At 36.9% G+C, this 26884-nt stretch overlaps 1 protein-coding gene across 1 annotated transcript in view; it reads right to left on the reverse strand.

The window, feature by feature from the left end:
• SYNE1 (spectrin repeat containing nuclear envelope protein 1) overlaps positions 1 to 26884 on the reverse strand; it is a gene marked incomplete at its 5' end in the record, with an annotated part of 264160 nt that overhangs the window by 178719 nt on the left and 58557 nt on the right. Inside the window, 19 exons of the mRNA XM_082481847.1 lie at positions 942 to 1092; positions 3356 to 3535; positions 4227 to 4855; positions 5147 to 5300; positions 6197 to 6363; positions 7177 to 7300; positions 7411 to 7598; positions 9305 to 9403; positions 9896 to 10123; positions 13443 to 13593; positions 16473 to 16633; positions 17653 to 17793; positions 19110 to 19286; positions 20864 to 21031; positions 22963 to 23127; positions 24375 to 24483; positions 24752 to 24960; positions 25205 to 25363; positions 26270 to 26404. Coding sequence (XP_082337973.1) covers positions 942 to 1092; positions 3356 to 3535; positions 4227 to 4855; positions 5147 to 5300; positions 6197 to 6363; positions 7177 to 7300; positions 7411 to 7598; positions 9305 to 9403; positions 9896 to 10123; positions 13443 to 13593; positions 16473 to 16633; positions 17653 to 17793; positions 19110 to 19286; positions 20864 to 21031; positions 22963 to 23127; positions 24375 to 24483; positions 24752 to 24960; positions 25205 to 25363; positions 26270 to 26404 — 3495 coding nt within the window. The remainder of the gene's footprint in view (positions 1 to 941; positions 1093 to 3355; positions 3536 to 4226; positions 4856 to 5146; positions 5301 to 6196; positions 6364 to 7176; positions 7301 to 7410; positions 7599 to 9304; positions 9404 to 9895; positions 10124 to 13442; positions 13594 to 16472; positions 16634 to 17652; positions 17794 to 19109; positions 19287 to 20863; positions 21032 to 22962; positions 23128 to 24374; positions 24484 to 24751; positions 24961 to 25204; positions 25364 to 26269; positions 26405 to 26884) is intronic.

Consider the following 26884-nt stretch of genomic DNA (forward strand, 5'->3'; position numbering starts at 1 on the left):
TTTATTATGGTAGGAGTTGTGCAAAATATTTACTGCGCTTTTATCTCCTTCAGGCCTAGATGTGGCCACTGTTGTGGCAGGGAATTCTCCACAGCCCAAGGCTCACATTAGGGAGAGGAATCATGGAAGTGACATGCATTTCTTTGATAGACTGGCGAGCTCTGTTCTGGCTTTCAGTTCTAGTTAAAATGTCTCTTAAAAAGAGGCCATAAATACACACAGTTTAGAATGAGGTTTACACAGATCTGCCTGAAGAATTTTTAATGAAGATCTCGATAGGTTTCCAAATGAAATTACCCTTCGAATGAATGGAAAGAATTTAGCTCAGAACCGGTATTGCTGACAGGCTGACAGATAGCAGAATTTAGAATTTTAGAAATATGATCCTGTGAAATGAATGTAATGCAGGGATACACATTCCTTATCTCTGCTCAATGGCCAGCAGCAACATTGTAGCCCATGGAATAAGTCATTGTAGGGAGAGAGACAGACATAAGAATTGCACACATCAGAAATGTCTACAATTCATTTTCTTTTGTTGACGTCTATCTATTAAAAAAATTACCCAGTATGGAAAAACATTGAAGTATGTTGACTGGAAATATCCTCTTATGCTATGATAAGAATACATTCCCAAGGTATTTTATATAAAGAGCAGATAACTTATGCTTTCCATACAAATTAACATTTTGAATTTCTAGGTGTTAAAATTATAAACAGCAACAATCAAATACACATTAATGGATCTCACCAAAATGCTGAAAGGGCTAAATCCTTTCCTCATCCGAATTAGTACAATTTAAACCCTGAATGTCAGTGTGACAAGATTTGACAGTAAATTCAAGGAACTTTAAACACAGCCCAAGGGTACCCTTCAAACAGAAAAATCCATTTAAATCAAAGATCATTTAAATGCCTCAAATGAAAACATATGTAATTACCTTTGATAAAGTTCGCTTGACATCTTCATGATCCTTCCAAATGGATTTGATCACAGAAGTACTGTCAGCACTGTCTATGACTTTCATTACTGTTGACTTCAAGCTCTGATATTCCTTCATCAGATCAATAAGAATGCAGGACTGCTCCTTTCTGGAATGTGAAAAGGCTGTGTTAGCACTATTTGTTGTCATGTTTCTGAAGGAAAGAGAATATAACATAGTGATTCACCGTGGGAAAACCAGGATGCAGTGCTAAGCATGTTTTGGGCAGCCAAGGAAATATTAGTATTCAGGTTTTACAAATCACTGGGAGTTCATACATCACGAAACATCTCACTGAAGAGAGAGTACACGAATTTTCATCTCACATATATCAGATATCAAAGCAACTGACTTGAGCAAAAGAAAGACTGAAACTGGAATTCAAGCTTCTCACTGCACACTGTTGAGCACACTGACTGGAAACCATACTATAATGATGCTGGCACTCACAGCTCATTTTTTTTTTTAACTTGTCTCTAACTTTGAGTATTTTTGGGGGTAGAAAGAAGCAGAAGTAAAGGCTAAAGCAATGCAAGATGTTCTCCAATCGTCAGATGCATGCTTTTTGGGTCTGATACATTACATCCAACTTACCTGTCATTCTACTGAGAACAGAATAACTTGCTGCTAAGAACAGGTCTAATATTTTTTTTTTTTTTTACCACCCCCTCTCCGGAAAAGCCTATTTCTGTTCAGGAATGGACAAAAGAAAAAAAAAAACCAACAAACAACAAACTGTTAAATCCATTCCTGGTGTTTATACTGAAGAGAGAGAAGGAAGACTAATACTTTGGATATGTTTAGTTGAAGAACAGTGTGTGTCAGTGGAAGGACTTTGGGAAACACGACATTGCCAAGAAAGAGAAGTAATTGCTTTAGGAGCTGGCTCTTCTCTGAATGCTCCAAAGAGCTCTCCAAAATAATCAGGTTCAGGAGGGTTTAAAATTGTGTCTATATGAGAGAAAAAAAGAGTTCAAAATAATTAAAATTAATAATTAAAAAAAACCCCAACATTATTTTTATGTTAGAAAGGAATCACGAGGTACCCGAGTATCTTTTAGTTTTAGGTATGAAGATGACAACAACTACCCCAGTACGTGAAAACTGGACAACTCGTTTACCCTGAATAATGCATCTATAAGGCAGGGACAGCTATTTTACATTTTCTTCACTGCCAGGCCTGCCTAGCTTCTGGCATATGTATGTGGAAATTACTTGGCTTACTATTATTAAGGACTCCTAGAGATAGGAAAAATGGGTTGCAGCAACATGCAACATGAAATACAAATTAGCAGCAGTGCTTAAGAAAAAGGAGCGATGGGCATTTTTAAACAAAGTTATCTTTTTCTTCCACTTAGTTCAGATTGATACATCTCTTAAAAATGCACTAGAAAACCAGACTGAATTCAGCTGGAAAAAACACCAGAAATGCAATTCATGTAGCATATTTTCAAGCAGGAAAATGATACATGGATCTGGTTAGGGGACAGCATATTTATAAATATCTGTATAGTGTCAATCAAGAAAATGGAATAACAGTACAGTACATAAACCAAAGGAAAAAAAATCATTTTTCAGCAGAGTTGAAATTTTTTTTTAATCGTCATTCCAGTACACCAACCCAGTGGTTACATGGGGATCACCAAATTGCATGTGCCCATTGAAATATTAGCCGGGCTTAAAACTGTTTTGTTTCTGTACTTAGACAAAATTCATGCACATTGAGGATGATGTAATACTGAATGAATTTAGCACTAAATTTAAAAAAGAACATTTGAAGAAGTTTTCTTTAAAGATGACAAAGAGGCAGCTAAGACAAAGAAAAGGGTTAGATGAAACTGTCTTTAGTTTCTTTGGTTCCTTTCTTTATCAACTTTCATTGATATACAAAACTGTCCTGTATCACTGATTACCCACTAATGATTGTTACGAGCCTTGTCCCTCGAGCAGACAGACAGACTTAAACCTAAGAACGATTTAGGACCACTGAATAGGTTGTCAGAAACACATATCCAACAGAGAAGGAAAATACATGCTAGAAGGAGAGTATGTGCTAGTAGGAGTGACAGCAAAATCTCAATGGAGATTTCTCATCTTTCAGGAGAGTAAACAATAACATGCACCTAAAAGCCCAGTATATCTATAAGTACTGTCCTGAGGACCTATCTGTGGCTTTATTAATAGTATAATTACAACTGGTACAAATATCCTGATTTATACTGTGTTTTATCTTCTACTCAGTATTTAACACACAAGCCCTGTTTTTTATTGGCATTAATGTGGCAAGAAGATATTAATTGTAAATAACTGTGTCTCTTTCCCCCACTAGAAGAACCCTCTCTTTTCTCACCTTAAGTCTAAGATCTACTTACTTTTCATGTATAACTTTCTTGGTATCCTCCCACAGAGATTCTAAGCGATTTATCTCTTTGTCAATCTCAGGAGCAAGTGTAATATCTTTTTGGGCTATTTGTTTTGCTTTGTCCATGAGCCACTGGAGTTCATGCTGGTGAGAATTCAGTTCTTCATCTAACTGGTTAAAGATCCTCAATCTGCAAGTTAAAAGGCAGGTTTCAGATTAACTTTTCTTCACTTTTTTGCAAGAGGAAAGAGGATAAAGAAAGAATGAAACAGTTGTTGTTAGAGTTACTGTGCATAAAGTTCCTTTTTTCTTACATTTCCTACAATATCTTCAGAAAACAAAGTGTTATCTAGATTTTGTTCTGCTATAACTGGGCGCAGAATGTGATTTTTCTGATACATATACAGCTATACAATTATATAAATATACATATACCTTCACCGCACACAGTGACTTTGAAATATACTCAAATATTTAGATTAATACTTTTTATAGTAAGTGTTTTAAATTCCTTCAGCACCTGTACAGTCTTTAATTCTGTAAGAGTAGAGATAATTGTGGTATATGGGATTTCAATAGCTGTTTGGAGCTTGGATTCATTTGGAAAAAAATAAATTTCTGAGACAAAGATTTTCTTGACTGTTCTTTCAATATAAGAGATTAGCAGGACTCACTAAGTGTTCTGCTCCTGTTCTCCCTCCATCCAAAGGGCTCACTTACTTACAAAATTTTATTACGTAGATATATGGACTTATATATTCCTGGCGAGAAATAAGGTACCCAGGCAGAAAACTCACACATGCCTCCAATGCATCATAAAAAGTCTAGAGACTGCACGCAAATGAAGAAGTGCCAATCTGAAGCATTACTATTGTTTTCACCTTTGCTGGAGGGCTTGCAGTGTTGCCTCCTTCATGCCCTCCTTGTCAGCCTTTTCCTCAGTATCTTCAATTCTCTTGTGTAGCTGTTCTTTACGTTCCATGAAAGATCTTCGCAAGGCTCCAAGAGCTTCTGCCTCACTCTGTTTGGTTCCCAGCAGGTTTTGAACTGCCTCCAGTTCCAAGCACAGATTATCCACCACAGCCCTGCAGGAGGTCCTCTGCTCAGAAATGCTGTGTTTTAGGTGATACTGGGCCTTAGTAAGGGAACCATCCAAACTGATGGCAACAGATTCCAGCTTGTTAAGATCTTGAATAACATCACTGAGTTCCTTCTCCAGTGATTCAGATTTAGCTTTATCCATATTTCCTGTTTTCTCCACTGTCTGTCTCAGCCGGTGGAGCACTCCTGATGCAGCACTATGGAGCTCCAGGAATACCCGCAGCTGATCCAGAGCCTCTTGTCTTTGGCTAGTTATTTGACTTGCCTCCTGGAAGAGCTGAAAGCAATCTTCAGTCTTTCCCTGCAACGTCTGCTGGTCCTCTGGACAGCTGAAAGAACACAGTTTATCTACATGTTCCTTCAGACTTTGTAGCTGCTGTTTCTTACTTTCGACTTCCACTGAGTGGTTCTACAGGAAAGAAAGAAAATAGGGCTGGGGTTTTTTTTCCAATCAAAAGCTCAGAAAACATTCTAGCACTAAACTTATGAGCAAAACAAGTACTACTGAGGGGTTTTCAGAAAGAACAGTTCAGTGTTACAATTTTGCTTTAAACTGGTCAAATAATAGAAATCGGTACGTGACCGCAACGGCGTATCGGTTTTCAAACAAGTAAGTGACCTCATGCTAGTTTTAGATGAATATTTAGCTGAACGCACTGTACAATTTCTCTGTCTTTAATATTTACATCCAAAAGTTTACCTTATTGTGAGATGCAGCTAGTTGTCGATCAGCTGTGTTTATCTCTGAAGTGGCTTGTAGTTCAGCAAGGAACTGCTTAATCCAGTCTGAAAACCTGAGCAGGAGCTCATCAAACTGCCCGTGCTCAGCAACAAGAGACTGAAGGAAGTTGATCCTATAGGATGTCAGGTGTAAATATGAAAGCACTTGATGCAAATTAATCACTTTCTATAATCAAAACCACAGCTGACTGGACAGCATTAAAAGCAATGCCATGTGCAAGGAAAGAAGGAAAGGTTAATTTATGTTATAAATGTGATGACTGCTGTGTTGATTTCTTAACTGGGGAATAAGATAACACTTAATAAGAGCACCAGTTTGGCTCTTCCCTGTTTTCACTTTTTTACTCATATAAACTGTTAGAAATACCCAAAACAATTAAGGTATGTTCTTCAACTTTTCTTCATGAGGGTAGTCCCACCAAAGAGAATGATATTGACGGAAGGTAAACTTCAATCTTCAGACACAGTAATTCTGTTTGCTCTATCACCTGCAATACTGCATGTAAGGTGAAAGTCTCATGAATTTAGGCAGGGGGTGAGTAACTGCATGCTCAACTTCCACTGAAGTAAGCGAGGGTCAAGTCTGCTCAGAGGAACACAGTTCAGAGGAGGAACGTGTCCAGAGGAACACTCAGCACCTAGCAGAACTAAGCTTCTAAACCTTCACCTTAAAAAATACCTTGTCATTTACCTTCCTGTTTGCTTTAGAAATTTCTCTACGTAATTTTCAACGTGAAATGCTAGTAGAAGATCATTTTATATTGAAAAACAATCATATTGGTAAAGCACCTAGAAGATGATGTCATTGCCTAGAGTCTATTATTTAAGATCCCTTACAAATAGGAAAATATGTACGTTCATTATCAAAACAACGGAAATCTAAATACATGATAACACACAATTTCAAAAAAGGAGGCAGTGTTCCTGACCCTTCCTGAGCCTTCCGGATTCCTCATCTGGATATTGGTTACCCTCATTTAACATGTAAAAAACATTCTGAAGCACAAACCTTTTATCAACAGTTTGTGGTAAAGCTTTCCACCTCTCATCCAGCTCTTCAAATTTTTCTTTTATCGTTTTCACACACTGTTTGGAAGCTGTTGGGAATAGTGTCTCATTTAACTGTAATAGGCTCGCATAGACTGAAGCACGGGACTCAATATCTGCTCGCAAATCCTGGGAAAACAGGAGATTGGATTAGATTAAATATGGCATCATATTATGAAAATAATAATAATTAAAAAAAAATCAGCTCAGGATTTCCAGTACACCACTTTGAAACAAGTGAATGAGCACAGTCAAATCCTTGGAGGAATTGAGGTCTATTAGGACAAGCAGGTACTCAACACCTTTCAGACAGCTAAATTTGCAACTGCAATTCAGTAAGGATTCATCAGAGGGCTTTTTTTCCCCTTTATGTCAAAGTGCGACCTTTCCACACAGCTCTACTGTATGATGAAAGTGGCTAAAATCAAGTCTAAGTTTTGCAACATATTTTGTCTGCGGCAACAGAATTATGAGGAAATGTCACAAATTGACCCAAACAAAAAATCAACCCCCAAAATAATTTTCCTTCTCTTCAGTAATATTTAAAACTAAATTGATGGACTCATTGGCTTCACGGAGGGTGTAAGAGATGCTACCTTGGCCTACAGCTTCATATTAATCTAAAAACAAATGGCAAAAATTCCAAGGGAAGGCATCCTTTAGAATAGGATGAAAAAATCGTGTTTAATAAAAAATAGTCAGAAATCAGACTTTCATTGTGAATTCAAAACCTTTGAGCATTTTGTCATCTGAGCAACATTCCTCACATGCAAAAGAAGGAAAGTAGCATTGTCTAACAAAGGCATTTCTCTAGAGAAGGAATCCTCTGGCAAGCAGATTAATGTCCTTCCTTGTCTGACTAGGGTTGAGCAAGTCCATCCTTTAAAAGACACAGAAACAAACCAGGAAATGGAGGGGGACAATCTTTTGGTTGAATCGTACCTGCAGAGACTGCAGTTCACCTTCCAGTTTAACTCTGTCAGCAGAAACATACTGCTCCGAAGGCCTGGCTGTAGCTTCACACCCCTCCAACCAGCTCAGGAAGGCAGAGAGCTCCTTCTCCTGCCTAACAAAAGCACAACATAGAGTTACCGACGCAAGGTATCCCCTGGGTCTCAGCCACTGACCGCTGGGAAGTCTCTGTATCCATCATAGCAGACGTGAGAGTCTACTCACTTCTGCCACTGAGCCAGAAGAGTCTCTAATAAGGTCTGTTTCTCTTTAGCGTTTTCTAGCACCTTTTCATATGTCTGCTGTAATGCTGCAACCTCCTGAGCAGCTTTGTCTTTGTTGGCCAACTTTCGGGCACAGGCTGAGAGAGAGGCCAGAGAGTTGCTCAGTTTTTCCACGGTATGACAAAGGTCCTAACGAACATGTAAAAGAAACAGAAGTCCACAGATAAACAACAGAGCTACAGTAACAACGGTGGGAAAAATTCTGTACCACTAGTCAAAGTTTGGAGCAGCGCTACGTGCACCAGATCATGAAGTCAACGCATAGCTTATATTTCACTCAGATCTATCCTAGATACACGTGTCCCAAGCACATCAATCAACTAGCTTGGAGTGGGGAAAGACTTCCCTAAGAAGAGCGCTAAAGAAAAACCAGTCAGCAACAACAGGGTCAGATCTTTTGAATGGGGATGTGAGACAGCACGATCATGTAGGACAAAGCTCCAAATTCCCTAACATCTGTCAAAGAGTTTACAGTAAATACAAAAAGCTCACACAACAGGTGAGGACTGCCAGACTTGCAGCCCATGTCACGACATGGTAGAGGTCAGGAGCAGTTACTGTGAACTTCTGTCAGCATGAGCTCGAGGTCTTTTTCATGGAAATGGCATCTGATGCTGACTAGACTTTCCACTGTTGCCATTTCTAGAGAGGCAGGAAACTTGTTCATATGAAAATGATTGATATGTAGTACAATCAGATAGAAAAGGGCAAAATGAAATAGATTTAAGACCACTAAAGTTCTAACTCACAGTTGTGCAATAATAACAACAGTAGTAATGGTTATAAGTACACTCAGGAAGGAAATCATATATAGGAGGAAATGTGAATTATACAGCAACAAGCTGCTGATGTTTAAACTAAATAACAAAAAATAATTTCATATTAAGGCATTGAATCATCATGATCCTGTAGGCAGGACAAGAGTTTACAACAGCATACTCAGCATATTCCTAATGTTTAAAAGCCAATAACGATAATGATTACATAGGCTGTCAGAATAAATTCTACATATGCAAAATATTTTTCCTCAAGAAGTATCGAGCGTTTTTGAGGCAGACATTCCAGGTCTTCCTTGCATACAGCCTTTGCAAGTAGTTACCACTAAGTTCAGAGGCACTGCAAGAACAATACAACTAAAAGTACTTACAATATTTTCTTAGAAAGGAAGATAATGGTTATTGTGGGAAGAACGCATCACAAACTTATAGACACAGACAAAAATGCTAGACCAAATTGCCTGAGATTGGAGATTTTCTGTAGTTTGCATACCAATCCAATGTTTGTTTTCCTTTTGTAATGGTCTGAATGAAATGTCCAAACACCCATGGATTTCTGGCATCGCAGATAAAAGTTTGTGAGCTGAAACTCTGTCCAGTCTCTGCATTGTCCAAGAAAAACTGCTTTCAGAGTGATTTTTTTTGTTAAAAATCACAGTTTCCCATACCAAGACCTAAGTTTCACGATCTTCCATGACAAATCTCCAACAGACATGTTCCTTACCTTCTATTTTTTTCATAATGTTTTAGATGCATAGAATTAAAAACAATAACCTGAAGGATTAATTCATACTTCTAGGCTTTCCTTTCTCCGGAGCGGGGAAAAAACTCTCCAAGCCATGGAGAATTGACATGGTGAGAAAAAATAGCTGAGGAAGCCCACTTAAGCCTTCCCCGGGGCTGCCCACCCCGACAGGCAGCCCTTGCCTCCCCCTGCCTCCCCCCTGGGCTCTGTGGCACCAGGCAGCCCCTGGCCCGGTTACTGGCATTTCTGTGAGGAGGTCAGTGTGCCACTCTTTCCCTGGACTCGGTGGCAGGAATCGCCGGCCACGTGCTCACCGCGCAGTCCTGAAGGGCTGTGTATGTCGCTGCTGCTGACGAGCATGATGTGAGCGGCTCAGCTAGCTTAGCTTCCGACTCGGACACTGCCCGCTGCACCTACGAAGAAAAGGCAAACCGGAGAGTCTAAAACCAGCAGGAAATACATAAATGATGCTTTAAATATCATTACGTCCTAAACTTTTGTAGTGGTGAGTGCCTTTTGAAGTTCCAAGATGCTAACTGTGCTCAGCTCCGTGTGACTGGGGCAATAAAAACATTTAAATTATTTTCCTTATGACCTGCTAGCAATCCAAGATGATTGAAGCTAAAGTGTTTATAAGAAGTATGGATGCGGTATTAGTGCAATATCCAGGAGAATCGTTTAGGTTTTCTAAAAGACAGCATCATTTTTTGAGTCTCTTCCTGAACCTGCCTTTTAAGTCATTCAAAGCACAAATTTACATATAGAAGTCTTGCAGTTACCTTACAGATCTACTCGTATGTTCTAGTCCATCCTATTAAAATATGCATTTTATATTCCATTTTGGAAAAATAAAGAGTAAGTCTATAAATTGCTGCAAACAATCCACTAGATTTTGCATTCTCTACCTGTTTAAGATTTTCTTCGTATTTCTGCTGTGCTGATGCATTCCCTGTGATTGTTCCTTCCAGTCTCTGTGCATGATCTCTTAGCTCTTCCCAATACCTTTTGACCTGGGTCAGTTTGGCTTTAATATGTGCACATTCTCCAGAGGTAACAAACTGGGAAAAAGACTCGGCTTCCTCTTCCAGTTTTGAGATTCCAGTTATTTTACCATCTATTTCTTTATTAATAACCTAAAATGTAAAGTAGTAGTAAATAAAGAAGCACAATAGGTTTTTTAATTATCAGAACAGTATTTTCTACTTCCTTCTTTTACCTGAGCTATTAATAATCTTCGCCACAAAAGTAAAAGAGGAGAGTTCATTGACCACTTGAAATAACTAGTTATAAAAGTCTTTAATATGCTCTGTAAATTCCCTTTTTCCTCTTAAAATTAACACTGGAGAAGGTTTAAAAAACAGTGTCTATGAAGAGGAATTAGAATTGCCCGAGGTGCATGTTTTCATAAGCAGACAAGATGGTTCATATTTCACCATCTCCTACTTCACAGCAGATTAATACACAACTCTCTTAGAGAGTCAAAATAAATACAAGATAAAAAAGCAAGTGTATAACTGAAAATAATATTTTTAAAGACCTGAACCCTAACAGTTGATTACTTGTGTTTAATAAGTTTTCAAGCACTTAAAAAATAAAACATGCTATGTTTTGAAAACCAATAGAGATGATTTGCATTTTCTAATTTAAAATTCTATGGTTTAATAAAGAATAGACTAAATTAGATGATGAGGTAGGGTGAGTGTGCTCTCAGGCATACGATTATATAAAGAACCACATTACAGTATAAACAGGAAACCATGAAACAAGAGTGATAATGGCCTTTGGTAGTTTTCAGCTGTGTTCTACACCAATTAGTAAATGCAGAAAGACAAACTAGCACTGGCTTTACGTTTCCTCAGCTACATGACAGCAACTGTCTCCTATTTTTTTTTCACTTTTATTTTATTGCAAATTAGAGGCAAACCTGAAAGCTACAACATCGGAGACGGAAACTTATGGTGTTTCACGTTCAGTGGCTATTTATTCAGTGAGCATCAGTGAAACTGGAAATAAGATTTTTTTCTCAACAGAATTCCTTTAATTTCTGCTGATGTAGCATGTCCACAGAGCTCTTCCAAAAAGTGGTGAAAAACAGTCATTGGGAGGAAATTGCAAGAGCCAAGAGCGCTCGCTGAAATTGAAATAAGCAACAGCATTCAAGATATAAAAATGCTAAGATATGTATGTATATGACATCTACTAAAAACTTGCCTGAAAATGCACTCACAAAAGCATAGAAAGTGCCCACCTTCTGCTATAATTGTGATAAAAATACGGTATCTTGCTTGCCATTATAAAGCTCAGGAGCAGCTTACTGCAACATTCAGAGTCTAGAATTAGCAGGGTGACAGTACAGAAAAGGATGTGGTGCAGTAAGCATTTATAGTGCCTCTTTATGCAATATATTCTGAATTAATTCAGATTATAAAATATCTTTTTTGCATGAGAATATGGTGCTGAGGAAAAATACTGGATTTGCGGCCCTGAAGCTGAAATTATCTAACAATGCAGCAGATACAAATGAGGCAGCACTTTTTTACTCCCACGCTATTCTGTTAAATTCACTCAGTTACATAAAAAGAAGGTGGATAATTGAGGCCTTCAAACTCTCACTGAGTCTGCCACCAATGGTAACTACTTGCGATAACTGTCATTTTGTCCACCAGGAATTTCGGATAAATGCGTAGGTGAAAATCTGGCTCTGCTGAAGTCATCAGTGTCACCAAAAGTAGAATATTACCGCTCTGTATGATAGCTACATTCATCTGACCCCAGGTTTTTTATCTGGTCAGCCAAAGATATGATGGAACACACCATGTTTTTTTTGGTGTATTTGCTTCATATTGCAATATTCCTTACTAATACGTTGTACTAGAACTTACGAATTAAGTATGCTGATTACCGTTGTGACACAGACTAACTCATCAGGAAACTCACACCAAAACATAACAAATCCTTCAAAATCAGGCACAAAGCAATGCTGCTGAAGAAGACCTCCAGCTATGTCCAGGTATCGGACATTAGAGGACTCATTTCACATATCAGAGTTCGTAAAGCTGTTTTGTACACCTGAGTTACAATGACGTACCCTAGGCTTTATCTGGAGGATTTTCTCTGCTTTATATCTGTTCACTCAGACATCTATAAAAATTACCCGCTGGCCGCTTCCTTCCTGTCATGATGTTTAAGTGACGAAGGCTTATGTTGGCATTATCAAAAACTTGCAACGCAGTGTAAAAATTACCGATTATCTGCATAAGTAGCAAGGAACAGCCTTTCTGGGAAATTGGCTTGAACGGACTAAGAGGGCTAAACTCGGCTCTATTTAGACAGACGAGAGCTGTTGTCATACTGCAATGCAATATTAATAGCATTTGATGCACTTCCTGTCTTAAACATTTGTATCGTATCTAGTAACCACTGAAACGTACAGCTACATGACAGTGTATGCCAGTGGAATAAAAGCGTATATAATATTTCTCAAGGAAACTGTTTTTGACTTGCTGTGGTGATGAAGAAGAATTTAAGCATTGTTTGTTCTTCAATGATGAAGCCAAGAGAATGTATTTATTTGGTGTATGTAAAGTTGTGATTAAATTAAGAATGGGAAAATCTGTCGATAAACTGCTTGTGTCACATGAAACAAATGCCTTAAGGGATCCTTTGGAAATACTTCGTGTCAATCTGGTCCATGACTGCAAGCAGCTGCACACCTTTGCACTTTCTGAAGAGCAAGTAGGTCACAGAAAAAAAGAAAACGGCAGTGTGCTCTGCATAGTGAAAAACCCTCTCCCCTTAGAAGCGCGCAGTTTCAGAGAAGGTATGTTTTCATTTGTGGAAGGGTGTGATAGGAAGTCAGCCCTTGAAATGCAATGCTTGGAGACAATACGCACCTCAGCAATAAGAAACTAAATCACTGTGTATCTACAGGAATGTATACAGATTTTAAGACAGTGTAAATATAATAGCAATAAATGGTATGTAGGTTTGCAAGCTACCAAGAGCAATAGTTTCTTTATTATTTCAGCATAAAGGATACATAAATCAAGTTATAACTTTAGCTTGCAAGATTAAAATCAAATTCTATATCCACTAGCTGATGTATGTTTTAAAATAACAAAAAGAAGCTTTATACACCTTGCATTTATATAGCTATTTTGTACACCAGTTGAGTTTACTCAAAAAAATGAGAGGAGTACAAATTAAATAATATTTTGAACCATACACAGAAAGGCTTCATATATGTAAACTAAAGACTAACAGAGAAGGCAGCCTGCAAGGATTTTCCTAGTTTATGTAAAACCTTACTGCTTGGTATATTTGTGTACAAAGCGTGCCATCATTACATCATGGGAGTTTTGCAACGTGTAAAATGTCTGTTCTCCCATTTGGCCTCTAGCAAAATGACAGATAAATGGACTTTTAATGCTAAACATAACAAGAACTAATCACCTTGATTTGGCTGATCTGTATGTCCAAAGGAGATGATGATGTTTCCAAAGTTTCCAGTTCTTTTTCTTGTTCAGCTATCCAGACGGACAGAGCTTCAAAATTATTGCCAAACTGATCCCACTTGTTTTTCACCATTTCCATGCTTTTAATACTAAAATTAACCAAATTAATTAGAGAGAATAAACAGTTTAATATAATGAAGCTGCCCATATTCTTGCTAGAATAAAAACGTAACTTATTCAATCTACAGGAGGGTCCTTTTGAAAACTCCTGGTTTTAGAGGACCAAGTTGTGCGGTTAAATTCAAACTCGGTTCTCTCTCAGTCTGCACCCAAAGTCAAACAATTATATTCGCCATAGTGGGGACGCCGAGAAGTGAAACAGAGTACAGCTTCATTCATCAGCCATACATCAAGAATATCATCACGGCAGGAAGAGAAAGGAAGAGTAACATAAATATGGTTTCTGTGAAACATAAATGTAAATTTCTATGAACTCATATGGAATTACGATTATATCACATCTAAAAATTGAGATAACTGAGTGCATAGATGTTAGTCATTTAGTCGCTAGAGCAGAATGATTAAAACCAATGTGTTGTGGATGTACACATGTTCACCAATGCTTGACTGCTTTATTAAACTTGGTTCTTTTTATAACAGCAATCTGCCCATTTTATAGGAAGTTTGTGTTTTCTGCGGCAATGATTTAATATCAAGCCAAAGAATCAACAACAGATATGACTCAACTACCTCAAAATTAATAGATTTATATTCTTTGAAACATACATTATAGGTATGCTAAACAGAGACAGGTTATGACTGAGTCTTGTATGTATTGGATAGCAAACAAAGCACCCCTTTTTTGGTCACGAGTAAGTAGTCTAATGCCCTTGTAAGGCCTAACAGCATTAACTTCCAGTATACAAGTTTCTGCTCCTTTCAAGTCATTGTAAAGAAACCAAAGCTAATGTAGGCCCTACACACAGCTTGCAAAACACACGTTTTCTATTTCACTGAAAATATTAAAAATTCATCAGAAAAGTTTGAATGTTACAAAATTCCAAAATACATTTTCCTTTTAAATATAGCCTTAAAAACCATTCCATGTTATTTCTTTTTTAAGTTTATCCCCCCCTCATTAAAGCTAGAGAAAGCTTTAAGAAAAGATGTAGTCTAAAAATGTAAAAATTGGCCTTTTTATTTTTTCATATTTATTTTCAAAATGAAAAAAAATCGCAATGTCAACAGCCATTTACTGATAAGAGTGTATTCAAATTCAAGTTATTTGCAGGAAAATAAAGTGCAAAAATATTTCACTGAAGTCCAGCTGAAGAAAATACAGCTGGAAACCAGAATCAAGGGACCAAATCAGTGGCACAACAGCTGAAAATCCTTTGCCTTTGTATCTGCCTTCATTATAGTTGGAAGAAAGCCGCAGACTAAAGAACATAGTCCCAAACACACTGCACAGCTACGCATGATCTACTAGGAAAACAGATGTGCTAGGTTTGCTCTGTAGCTGACTATGGAGAGCTGCTCCAACTTTTCTTTCCCTTTCCTGTTCATTGGCATAGTATATACCATATTTATTTGGAATACCATCCCTTTAAATTAGTCGGCCAAGATTTTATTGATGATGCGAGTTACAACATACCCCTTACACACTAATTATAGTTCTGTAGATTCACTATAGAGAGTTGTATATATTTGCATGTTTTGCAGAAGGGATTTATTTTTTTATTATCTGTCACAGTACCACAGATATTCTGTACAATCCATACATTCCACTAAAACCTATTTCATATCTACATTGGAAGGGGATATCAATGATGGCTTTCATTTAAAAGTAGATGACATTATTTAAAAAGTGAATATTCACTGTTGGAAGGCTGAATTTCTTGAATTGAAAAAAATCACATTAGTTTTCTCTCTAATATTGGAGAAAACGATGTATAAAGTGAAGTATCCAGTAAGATATGGTAGAATTTGACTACAAATCACTGTAACACTTCATATTGGAGAAAGTGTTATGTAAAAAAAATTAGACCACCAATAATCAGAAAGTTACATCTGCTGCAGAGGCTAGTTATTTTGTTTCACAACTGCTCCTTTACATCGGGAAGAAAAATCACACCAAATTTAAGTCAGATTAGCATGACAATGGTCGATATGGGAAAAAACCCAATAATGTGGGCATTGCCCTTTGCTCATATTCAGATGGAGGTGGTGATACCTGCTTAAACTTATCCAGCAAATTATTCTACATAGTTATTCCAGTAAGAGAATATAGAATTGGTACATATGTCCATGACTTGTGTATCAGATCTAATACATGCAAAAATATGAATTTCATACACACATATAAATATATGTGTATATAGATAAAACAAGAATAGCAACGGTTGAGTAACTTGAATCCAATAACTGAGTTACTTGAGGAAAGGGACGAAATTTTTACAAATACAAAAAGCTACAAATATTTGCAGGATTTAGCAACATTTTCTTGGAGTTTGAACTTTCAATTTTTAAACAGAATTTGGCAAATGATGCCTTTGTTATTTGCAGCAGCAGAAGCAGCTTTTGATATTGCCCATGAAATAAAATCTGGGCATTCAGCCAAGATGAAGGCACTTCTTGACATTCCTATGGAGAAAGTGGAATTCTGAAAACCAGGCAAATGTAGTAAGTATGCCATTCTTATACTTCCACTGAGATTTTTCTTTCTAAAAGTGTCTAATACCTCAAGAATGAGTTTAATTAGCCCTTCTTTGCAAGACTGGGGCTTAAAGATGAGTGAAAGGTTAAATGTAACTAACAGTGGTTTTATAAAATACGTATTATTAAACACAGATTTTGTTTATTTGCACACAGTCTGTTGACATGTTTGGTACTATAACCTGGTTACTACGCCACAGCAAGCTGTAAATGATGGAGCTGATGAGACAACACAAAATGCTGACAAGGTATTCTAGAAATCTGACACAATCTTATAGCAGAGAATAAATATTAGGACTTGTTAAGAACATACTCTTCTTCAAGAGTAATTTCCACTTTTTTCACTTGTTCTTGGATTGATTTTGCCTGCTGTTGAAGGGATTGCTTGTTCTTTGAACCAAGTTGTATCTCAGAAGAATTCTTCACCAAATTCTCAGCCTGTACTGCCATTGCTTCAGTCTGCTTAGAAAGTTCCTGTAAGGATGCAAGACATTAATACAACTATAAACAGCTTCATATATTTACATAAAAAGTATTTTTCCTCAATGTTTGTGGTTAGAAAAAGTATCTGTGTCCTATATGTATATTTTGAATCTGTAAGTACATAAAAACAACCTCTGAAGACAGTTATTGTCATGCTGCATTTAAGAAATGTTCATTTGAGCATACTAGCTTGAATAAAATTTAGCAAGGGAAACTATATATCCAAAAATTTTTAACTCAACCAATCAAAATTTATACTATAGCTCTTCAAGAAACTTATTTGCAAATAGTGCAAGATTATACGCATCTTTATTTAATCTTCAGATCCTGCCCTTTACAGAGAAGATTTTGCCGTATCCTGTAGCTTGTAATCTCACTTTGTTCAACAACTATTTTCTGTCACAAACAGTAAACCCATACACCAGAACAATGGATGCTGTGCATAACCAAGATATGCATAATTTAGTACCAGATTCATCAAAGGGTATAAACACAACGGAAGGCAAGGCACTTAGGAGAGCCAATCACTACTATTACTTCTGTAATAGTAAACAAAATGGGCTGGGATAATTCTGTGTTTCTAAGGGAAAGTGGCATGTTATGGCTTATGTCCATATTGTGGAAGTCTCTTCTTTTTCTCCTCAGGGCTAAAAGAGTGCTAGTTGGCACAGTCTGCATAACCTTGCCAAAGAGCACACTATTGACATTGATATGCCACTTCTTGACACTGTTTAGCTTACTAGTATAGGTGATTACTGAGCATAAAATGGGAAGTCTTCAAAATCATTTTACCTTCCATACGTGTACTTCAGATGCAGATTTTGGGTAATTCTTCATGATCTTTTCATAAAATAACACTTTACCTCTAAACAGTTTATACAATCTCTAATCTGTACATGCAATTTGCACTGACATTGACAGGAAACCATGCAAAGATTAAAACAATATGCTCACTACATGTGAACAATGCAGAAAGATGTCTCTGTTCCTGTATTTCACACAGTGAATACCTTTGTCTGATCCAGCTCTGAGGAGAGGCTCTCTAAACTGCTAAAGTTTAAGATACGTTCAAGTGCAGAGCTTGCTTGATTGAGATATTTTACGACTGTTTCTTTGTCCCTTTCAAACTGCTCCCATTTATTTATTGTGACCTACAGAAACAAACAAACAAACCAGCCAACCAACCCAAAACAGGAAAACAAAGACAAAAACATCAAAGGGGAGAAAAAAAGAATATCAGTGTTACTGAAGAAGGAAAAAAGAGAAAGACCTCACATAAAATAAAACAATTTTTCCTGAAATGCCACGTACCCCACCAATGAAACTGTTCTGAACCCAATAAAAGATAAGTTTCCCTTTGAATTTTCATTGATTCATACTGCGCTGCGCAAAAAAGCACTATTCTCTCAGGTGCCAGCAATATTTAAATTTTATATTTGAATATCCTATAAGAAGTCCGAAGTAATAAAAGCAGATGCTTGCGCTTATGGTGACAGGTAGTCAACAATACCTAAAAGGATTTTCAAGTTCTCTGATGAAATAAATTACAGTAAAATGCTAGAAGAAAATCCCTACTCATAGAAAACTCACACATAGGAATCTATTTATTCTTTTCTGATAAGGTAAAATTTTGATTAACATAAAGCATTTAATTATCAGTCACAAGAATTATGACAGTATAAAGAATTATTGTCTTGATTCTGAAGGAAAGCAAGGCCCTAGTTAAGACTTTGTTTATGGGTTTCCTTAGAAAAAAAATTGGTTTCAATAATAAATTCTTACATTAAGAATTTATTTGAGCTCTATCAATCATGTTTTTCGTCGTGTTTCATCATGACAAATAGCTTTGATGACTTTAAACATTTGCGTGAAATAGTGGACAGCTGGATTACCATTCTGCTTAGAGAAATGCAAAGAATAACTCAGATACGGGTGGAAGAAGCTCTAAATTCTAATCACAGTTCAGTTAGTGATTAGTTACACAACCTGGAGCAATCCATTTGATTTCTCTGTGACTTCTTTTCTTCCTTTAAATTTAGGATGACAGAGTGTATTTCATCCCTTAGTTGCAAGGATTATATTTGCACAACATGAGGTGTTATTAATCTAATATGCAGCTTAAAGACTCCCAATTAAAGGGCAATGTCATCTTTAGTAACCAGGGGAGGCAGCCCATCTAAAAATTAATTCACAGATAAATTATTTAAAATATCTATTATGACTGAATAGTTGGGACCTTTAAACACTCCCAAACAAAATGCTGTTTCTTTATTAATTAAGAGGTATCCAGCAGCTTCAAGAAGTTTTCATGGAGGTACTGATCATGAAAACCTCAAGGACCAAGATTCAGAGAGGTGAGAAAGCGAGCTCAGATTTTTTTTAATGTAAAAATTGGTTTCTTACTATGTCAAAAGAAGAAGAAGAAGAAGAAAGGACAGGTTTTTATTTCTACTTGCAAAGGACCCACCTGCAGTTGATCTTCACGTTTCTCCATAGTCTGCTGCATGTTCTCCAGTGTTCCTTCCAACTTTTGTAAATCCTCTTGCATTGTGCTGGGCAGTCCACCTTCAATCTGCAACTGCTTAGCCTGGGAAATCTGCTGCTGCACATCTTGTCTTTTTGCACGGAGTCTTCTTGTTCTTTGCTAAAACGATTCAGCCAACAGGAATGATTAGACTTTTTATCTCCTTTGGGAAACTGGCACAACAACACCACTTTCTACTTTTGCAGGAGTTTGCAATGAGAATAACAGACAAAGGGCTAAATTGTGGCAAGTATTCTTGACAGTCTCATATACTCATCAGGTATATGCCTTGGGTTCCAAAGTGTGTATACGGCTTTTGTGCCCTACAAATGGGAGAGAAAGAGTGGCAGTATGGCCATTTATCCAAAGCAATATTTTGGAGAGCAGAAGCCACAACAGTTGAGCAAGTGCAGCAGTAGCCACAGATGCATGTATTCCTCCTGATGGCCTGGAAGCGTCCACATCTGCTCTGCACTCTTTGAGGAACATGTTGGAGCCTCAGGTTGATCAAAGCAATTTATCAGCCTTCATTAGACAGCAGCAGGGGGATGGCCAAGTTGCATAACTCTTTCCTTGATGCGTTTTGCTTCATAGCACTATCAGAAACTCCTGAGACTACCTCCCCTCTCCTGTCCTGAGATGCCTGACCCATTGCCAGCCTTGCTAGGTAAGTTCGCAGCTTCCTGCTCAGTTCTGCTCTGGCTACCTTCAGTTCTTTGTCAATGTCTGTTTTTACCTTAAAAGACTCCATATCAAAAGAGAAAGAAGGAGAGTGTGAGAACTCAAGGAGAAATTAACTATTCCTACTGCCTATCCTGTGACGAATAAGGAATGTGGAGTATTGAAAGAACAAATATGAACCTTAGGACATACAATAGCTTTTACAAACTCCAAAGAGTTTAGACAAGAGAGAGGTAAGACATAGTACTGCCTTGTCAGACAGTAAGACATGCCTGACCTTACAGAAATTGATGTTACTACCCAACACATATAATGCCCAAACACTGACAGTAAATTATTCTTTTTCTTACTAGCTTTAAGCAGGCCTCAAAGTTAATTTCCCATGTTTGGCCTTAAACCCCATGATTCTTGCTGTATGCACCCCATATGATTTCTTATTACCGTAGGCTGCAGATATTTTGATCTATTATCAGTGCATAAAAAGCCTCCTATTCTACTCCTACAGACTGGAGGCCTACCTGTCAAGGCAGTAGCTACCTAGAGGAGGACATGACGCTACAGGTAAACCTCCTCTCCAGCATTTAGAGTTGGTGCCACATTTGAGAAATTTCCAAAACTAGGATCAGGCCAAATTTACCATGATCAAATCTGACACACAAACTTTAAAAAGGTGAAAAGAAAGAGACTACGTATTTGCAGAGTACAGTTACCCAAAAATTTCAAGTAAATGAAGCTTGTTTTTCAGCTGTTCTGTACCCCAAAAAACAATGTGAAATAAAAGGATATTCAATAAAAGTTGAAAAACAAGCTCAAATTTGGGCATTAACATTTAAAAAATACTTTTTTCATTATAAGACATCAATACTAGGCCATACGAGATCATTTCCTTTATAACACTTTCAAGTTTAAATATTAAGAGTTATGCTAATGGACGTAACAAAATTTAGCAATTTCTAACTTTAACATTCTACCTTAAAAAAAAAATAATTAAATATGGACACGAATAATTGCTCTACCTGATGATGAAGTAGTAGTTGCTGAGCTTGTAATAAACTTTCTGTATCCAGGATCTTTTCAGCCTCTGCTTGGGCTTCTTTAGAGTTGTTGATTAACTCTTCAATTGCACTTTTAACTTCTTCTTTGTACTGGACACAGTCTCCAACAGTGCCTATTGTCTTTTCAACCTACATTATGGATAACTTTAAGTATTTCACAATGAAAGGCACATTTATATTTTAAGGGCACATTTATATTTGGAATATTTTTTCAAAAAATGTAGTAATTTGTCTAAATTTAAACCATTTTTGTCTCCAACATTCTTAACAGACACCTTTAACTTTACATTAAAAGAGTGACTGTAGACTTAAAACGTGATCTTCCTTAAACATACTCCCTATTACATTGCCATATGGTAAATAGCTGTCTGTGACAGCCCCTTATTGGTGATGACTTCAAAAATATATGCTGTCCTCACCTTTGAAACCTGACCCAGATTCCAAAATACCTGTGCTACTCAGCTCACAAAAGATCTTGCTGCCTTTTGGACCTTCTAGAGCAACGCCCTGGTGAATCACAAATGTATTAAAATGCCCTGTTACCCTGGTTTTGTGGACCACAATATGCACGCGGTCCAATATCCAGTCTCAGTTTGCAGAATTTTATAAAGAGAAAGAGATATCTATTCAACATATCAGAAAGTTCTTCCTTCTTTGCATGATTCAGCTATCTAATTGTATCTACTTCTCAGTACAGGCTCTGTTCCTCAGACAACTCCTGTGTTTCAAGGTTTTAATCATAAAGTATTTTAGATCTAATAAATTCCTTTCTTTTCTTCCTCCCTCCCTTCCTTTCTTTCCAGTCCATATTCACTTTGGAGGGCCATTCAAATTCAAGTGATTCTCTTTCCTGTTATATAAATGTTTAGTCTTTACTCTCCAATAAACATTGCTGAACTCTGGAAATACCCAGTATCAGTCCTTGTCTAAACAGTCTCATCCATCTGATTAACAAGCTGTAAATTCAGCTGTAGAGTATTCAGACTTTTAAGAATCAGCAGTCTCTTAACTATATTATAAAGTGCCATTTAGATTATGCTTTTAGATTCAAACCAAGTTTAGATTCTAGTTCTTTTTTTTTTTTTTTTTTTTTTACCTTAATGAACTTGTGCTCCCCTTAGCTCTGACTTTTGGAGGAAACAAAAAGCAAAAGTACTTTAAACCAAAACAAAAATAAAAAAAAATTATCTTACATTTTTTGCAGTAACTTGGAAATCAAAACATTGGTTCCCCCAACTTTCTAAACAGTTTTCACTCCACGGAAGTTTAGAGAAGTTTCAATAAATACATGGAGCTTTTATACATTTGGAATACCTACAAGGACTCCACTAGAATCAACATTAACAATTGAATTTGAAGCCTGAACTCTTTCTCTATCCTGAACTCTTTTTTCAAATGGATGTGTTCTGCCTTCTAAATGTAAGATGTCCTAAGTTTCTCCTCCATCTTTCTTTTTACTGTGAAAACTGGGAAGCAGTAAGTTCCCTGAGACCCCACAGAACTCAAGGGTTCGGTGGATTCTAAGAGATTAAAAACATGATTTCAGCAGTTACAGTATCTCATTATCATTCAAGTTTCAGAGAACTGCAGCCTTTTCCTGCAAATTCAGTGCATGAGAGACATCGTTAGTGATTTGAAACCAGCTCACAGCAGTTCCTTTATTATTTCAGCATAAAAGATACATAAATGAGGATTAAAGTCAAATTCTATATCTACTTGCTGATGTACACCATGGTTTTGCCAATCTTCACTAGAGCTGATTTTAGAAAACTGTCTTTTGCCTCTATAAAATAGTGACATTTTGATTCCAGAAACATTAACTATGATGCTTTCCAATCCTGCAAAGGGAAAAGATCCGTTATAATAATGTCAGTATTTTTTGCCTGTTACTCTCAAGGCTTTGCTACCCAGGGAGTAAAAATGAGTTTTTCCATTGCTGAATGCTTGCAGTTTAATTAAAAAAAAAAAAACCAGCAGGGAACTTATGCTTGTGAAGCCATGTTGGATATCATTTCATGTGACACTGTAAATGGACAGTTTTTGTGTCCCTCATACTGTACCTCAGCCAGCAAATCTAGGAGTCCCTTGAAGTCACTGGAAAGTTTACAAAGCTCATCCTCTGTCTTTCTGGCCTCCAAATCAGGACATACTGCGGTCAAAACAGCAAGTCTAGATTTCAGCCAGCTGTGATTTTCTCCTTGCTTATTAATATGCTTCCTAATTTCCTATGGAAGAATCAAAACATGTTTTCTTGAAATAACCAAAATATATTAATGAGTGACATCAAAGATTAGTGGAGTAAACGTACTACCATTGTTCTTATCTTGAAACACTAGAAACGTAGTATTTTTCTATTTGCATGTCCTATCTGATTCTGTTCCAGTCAATGGCTAGATTTTTGTATTTCCTCCCCAGGTTTTACTCCACTACTACTTATTAGACTGTTCTTTAACAAGTAGTAGTGAAGTACATTTTCCTCACAAACGAACATTTTTAACTACAGATAGATAGACAGGTAGTAGATGCTGTGTATATATTTTCTATATATTGACCACATTTCTTAGTTACCATTTAAATCTTAAATGCTGACTTTCCCAAACGTAAAATTTCACGATAGAAGATTCTGTGTATTTTTTTTTCCCTATTTAAATATCTCTTTTTTCCCCCTTTTCAGCCAGTAGTTAATTTATATCTTTGTGCTAGTGCTGGTGAGAAGTTGCCAGCACTGAAACTGAATGAGTAAATAAGACTTTTTGGAGCAGAACCACCCATTAAGCTAAAGGTCCGTCTGCTTTATCAACATCATCCTAATTATTTTTCTCTGCACAGCTGGCCTCATAACCTGCTTATGACTTTCACACAAATTCCAACAGTATGTGACATCCCTATTTTTGCTCCTCGTATGTGAAATAAAAAAAAAGAAACAAGGGTCAAGTCAGGTATCAAGCGACACAATAAATTATTTCCTAAAATTAATTTAACCAAATCTTTAATTATTCTACCACTTTTGTTACCAGTCACCAATGCAAAAGCGAATGGTAGACTATCTTTGCCTCCTCTATCGTACTATCACACTATTGTAGCAGGGAACTTTTATTATAGAAGGTTTGCCTAAATGTAAGACAGTAAATTGACCCTTCAAAACCCAGAAATTTTGGCTTTTGTTTGCACAGCACTTTTAACTGTGCACACAGCAGGATGAGGGGCAAGTATTTATTCTATCTGCTTCTATATTCTTGATGCTCTGAATATACAGGTAAAGGGACCTGCCATTCTCTAAATTATTAAAAGTAGGAACTTCTGCCATGCTTTACTGCATGTGGAATTTTCTCCTGGAAATGTTTTTAATATCAGCAATCAGCAGAGCTGTTATGGTCTCCATAGTAAAAAAGTTGCACAACAGAACACGGTTTTATCCAGATTCCCAGTAGCAATCACCATAGCTTTTTTAGAATATAAGCCAAGGGCTCACCCCCACACATGCTTTACACTGCTTGTATTTGGCAGTATCATTGACACTTTGCTTTATCTTCTTTAGCTCTCTTTCTGTTGCTGAAATCCAATTTGCCAATTCAGAAAATCTGAAATAAAAGATCACATAATGGAAAGCAAGGAAAAAAGTTAGACAAAAATTGCCACCACCAAATGATAACCTTAAATTTAAGCCAAAAATTATAAAATCCACTCAAAACCCCACTGTAATTTCTGGAATTACTACATAAAGTATATTTTTCTGCTCGAAGCTAACAACGCAGTATCATTCTTTATGTAGTACTGATCTATGATGACATTTAGAGGAGTGACCACACATAAGACTCCATGACACCCAGCTAGCAATTGAGATGACACCTGTTCTTATAGCCCTTCCAGGTGTCCGAGTGCTCTGTTAGCTTTACGTATGTGCTGTCTATCTGGGATTTGAGTTCCTTCAGGATTCGGTGGCTGCTTTCCAATGTAGCCCTCACTGGATCAGAAACTGGCAGTTTTTGGCACAGTTCTTCAATCCTTTGTAGCCTTTTCGCACACAGCTGGTAAGGTCCCTTGTCACCGAAGAACAACTGATGGGAGACAGCAGAAAATTCAGTAAAAGTACAAATTGGCAGAAAGCACAAAGCATATCTATATATCTGTTATACACTGCACTAGGCTCAAATCAAAATTTTTGTTAAAGGCCCCAAGAACTGATCTGATTTAGTTGTGCACAGAGCGTTTGGTGGCTTAAGAGTTGGTCAGACCTTCTGTTTATTATTGACACTGAAATGCATTTCTGTAAATGCCCACGTGGTGGCATATAATTCATACCGTGTGTTCCTCGATCATCCTTTCATTGCCTTCTCTTGATAAAACCTTGTTCTGTCGAGCTAGTTCAGCTTTGCATTCCTCCACACTGACCAGGAACTTGCTTTTCTGTACTTCTATCTTCAAGTGGATCAAATGATATGGGGCTTCTGTTTGAAGATCCTGCACACCCACGGGGGCAATAAACAAGCACAGAGACAAAACACTACTCTCATTACCTCAGTGTGAAGTTACTACAAATAAATTATCTAAAACCTGCTAATATAGAAAATAAAGCATATATATGCATGAAAAGATGGGGCTTTCTCTGTACTTATTTAATAAAGAATCTCTGTTACCAATATCTGTTAGATATATCATAAGGTCATAAGTTTTTTGGGGACCAGAATATGTATGTATAAGGCACATTAGAGAGAGACCTTGATTCCTGGCAAGATATATCAAATATTTCCTGTATAGAATAATAAAGCAAACAGTAACAGTGAAACTATGTTCTCAACTGCTTCCAGAGGTTCCTGTTTGCATGCTAGTGAGAAACCACTCATCCATCACTCCAGCTTTGACCTGCAACATGCTGTAGCAGGCAAAAAATTCCATAGCTTATAAGCAATGCTTATTCAGTTGTTAGAGCCTTTTGCAGAAGACACAATTTAAACTGATAGCCTGATCCCTTACAAATTATTATTTTTTTTAAGGCTGGGAAAGTAACTGCAATCATTCAACATCAGCATAAAGTAAAGCTAGCACCTATTCTCAACAAATGTTCTTAACACAGGTATCATTATGGCTCTACGTAGGGGGAGAAATAAAGGTTTCATAATAAATTTCTCGCATTTCTTGACTTTTAAGTACTTAATAGGGCTTTTTCAAGAGGGTATTTGCAGGTGTAACTGTATCTAATATTGTAAAATAAGTGGGGATTTTTCTAATTGTACAGAAAGCAAATTAATACAACTTTTTTGTTTGTTTGTTTTCTCTTTTTATTTTTTTTTTTGATCTATAGTTCATGAATAAACATTCTGAAGTTAAGACTTACAATTTCTGGAGACATAATTCAATGTCACTAACCTTCCACTGCCTATGGAGTTTTCTCACAGCTTCCTGCAGGTTGTGTTGCTCTTGTTCTGGAAGGATGTCAGTAAGTTCATCGCAAGCTTTCAGAAAGGCATTTAGGACTCTCTGATCCAACTGGTTAAAGAATTCCTGAAGTTGAGGTGGAAAGTAAGAAGGTGAGAAGATGAAGCTGGTTATTGATATGGTAGCCTGCCAACACACTCTGTAAGTTTCAGGATTACTTCTGCTGCATAGAAGAACTGAAGTTTGAGGTATTTCTAGCTATTTAAAGTCCAGAAAATTAATTTATTGTCAGCCAGGACACTGAGATGGTATTTTATCAAAAATACATTTTAAAGCTGCATGCATAAGTATTGGTTATAATACAGATATTCATCTGAAAAAGAAAAAAAAAAAAAAAGAAAAGAGTGGATGCGCGGATGCGCGAGACTGGCAAAATGTAGTGTCCTCATTCCCAATAGGTCTACTGGCAAAACTGACCCTAATTTCTAGGGGTTCTTCTCTCTTCACCTTCTGGTTGCTTACATTCATCAATAAGAGGGATGGTCTCTTTTCCTTTTTGTTTTTCAATCTTAACATTAGTTTGACCTGATCTGTGTAACTTCTATA

The sequence above is a fragment of the Vanellus vanellus genome (assembly GCF_965231255.1).
Source record: "Vanellus vanellus genome assembly, chromosome: 3".
In the NCBI taxonomy this organism is placed as follows: Eukaryota; Metazoa; Chordata; class Aves; order Charadriiformes; family Charadriidae; genus Vanellus; species Vanellus vanellus.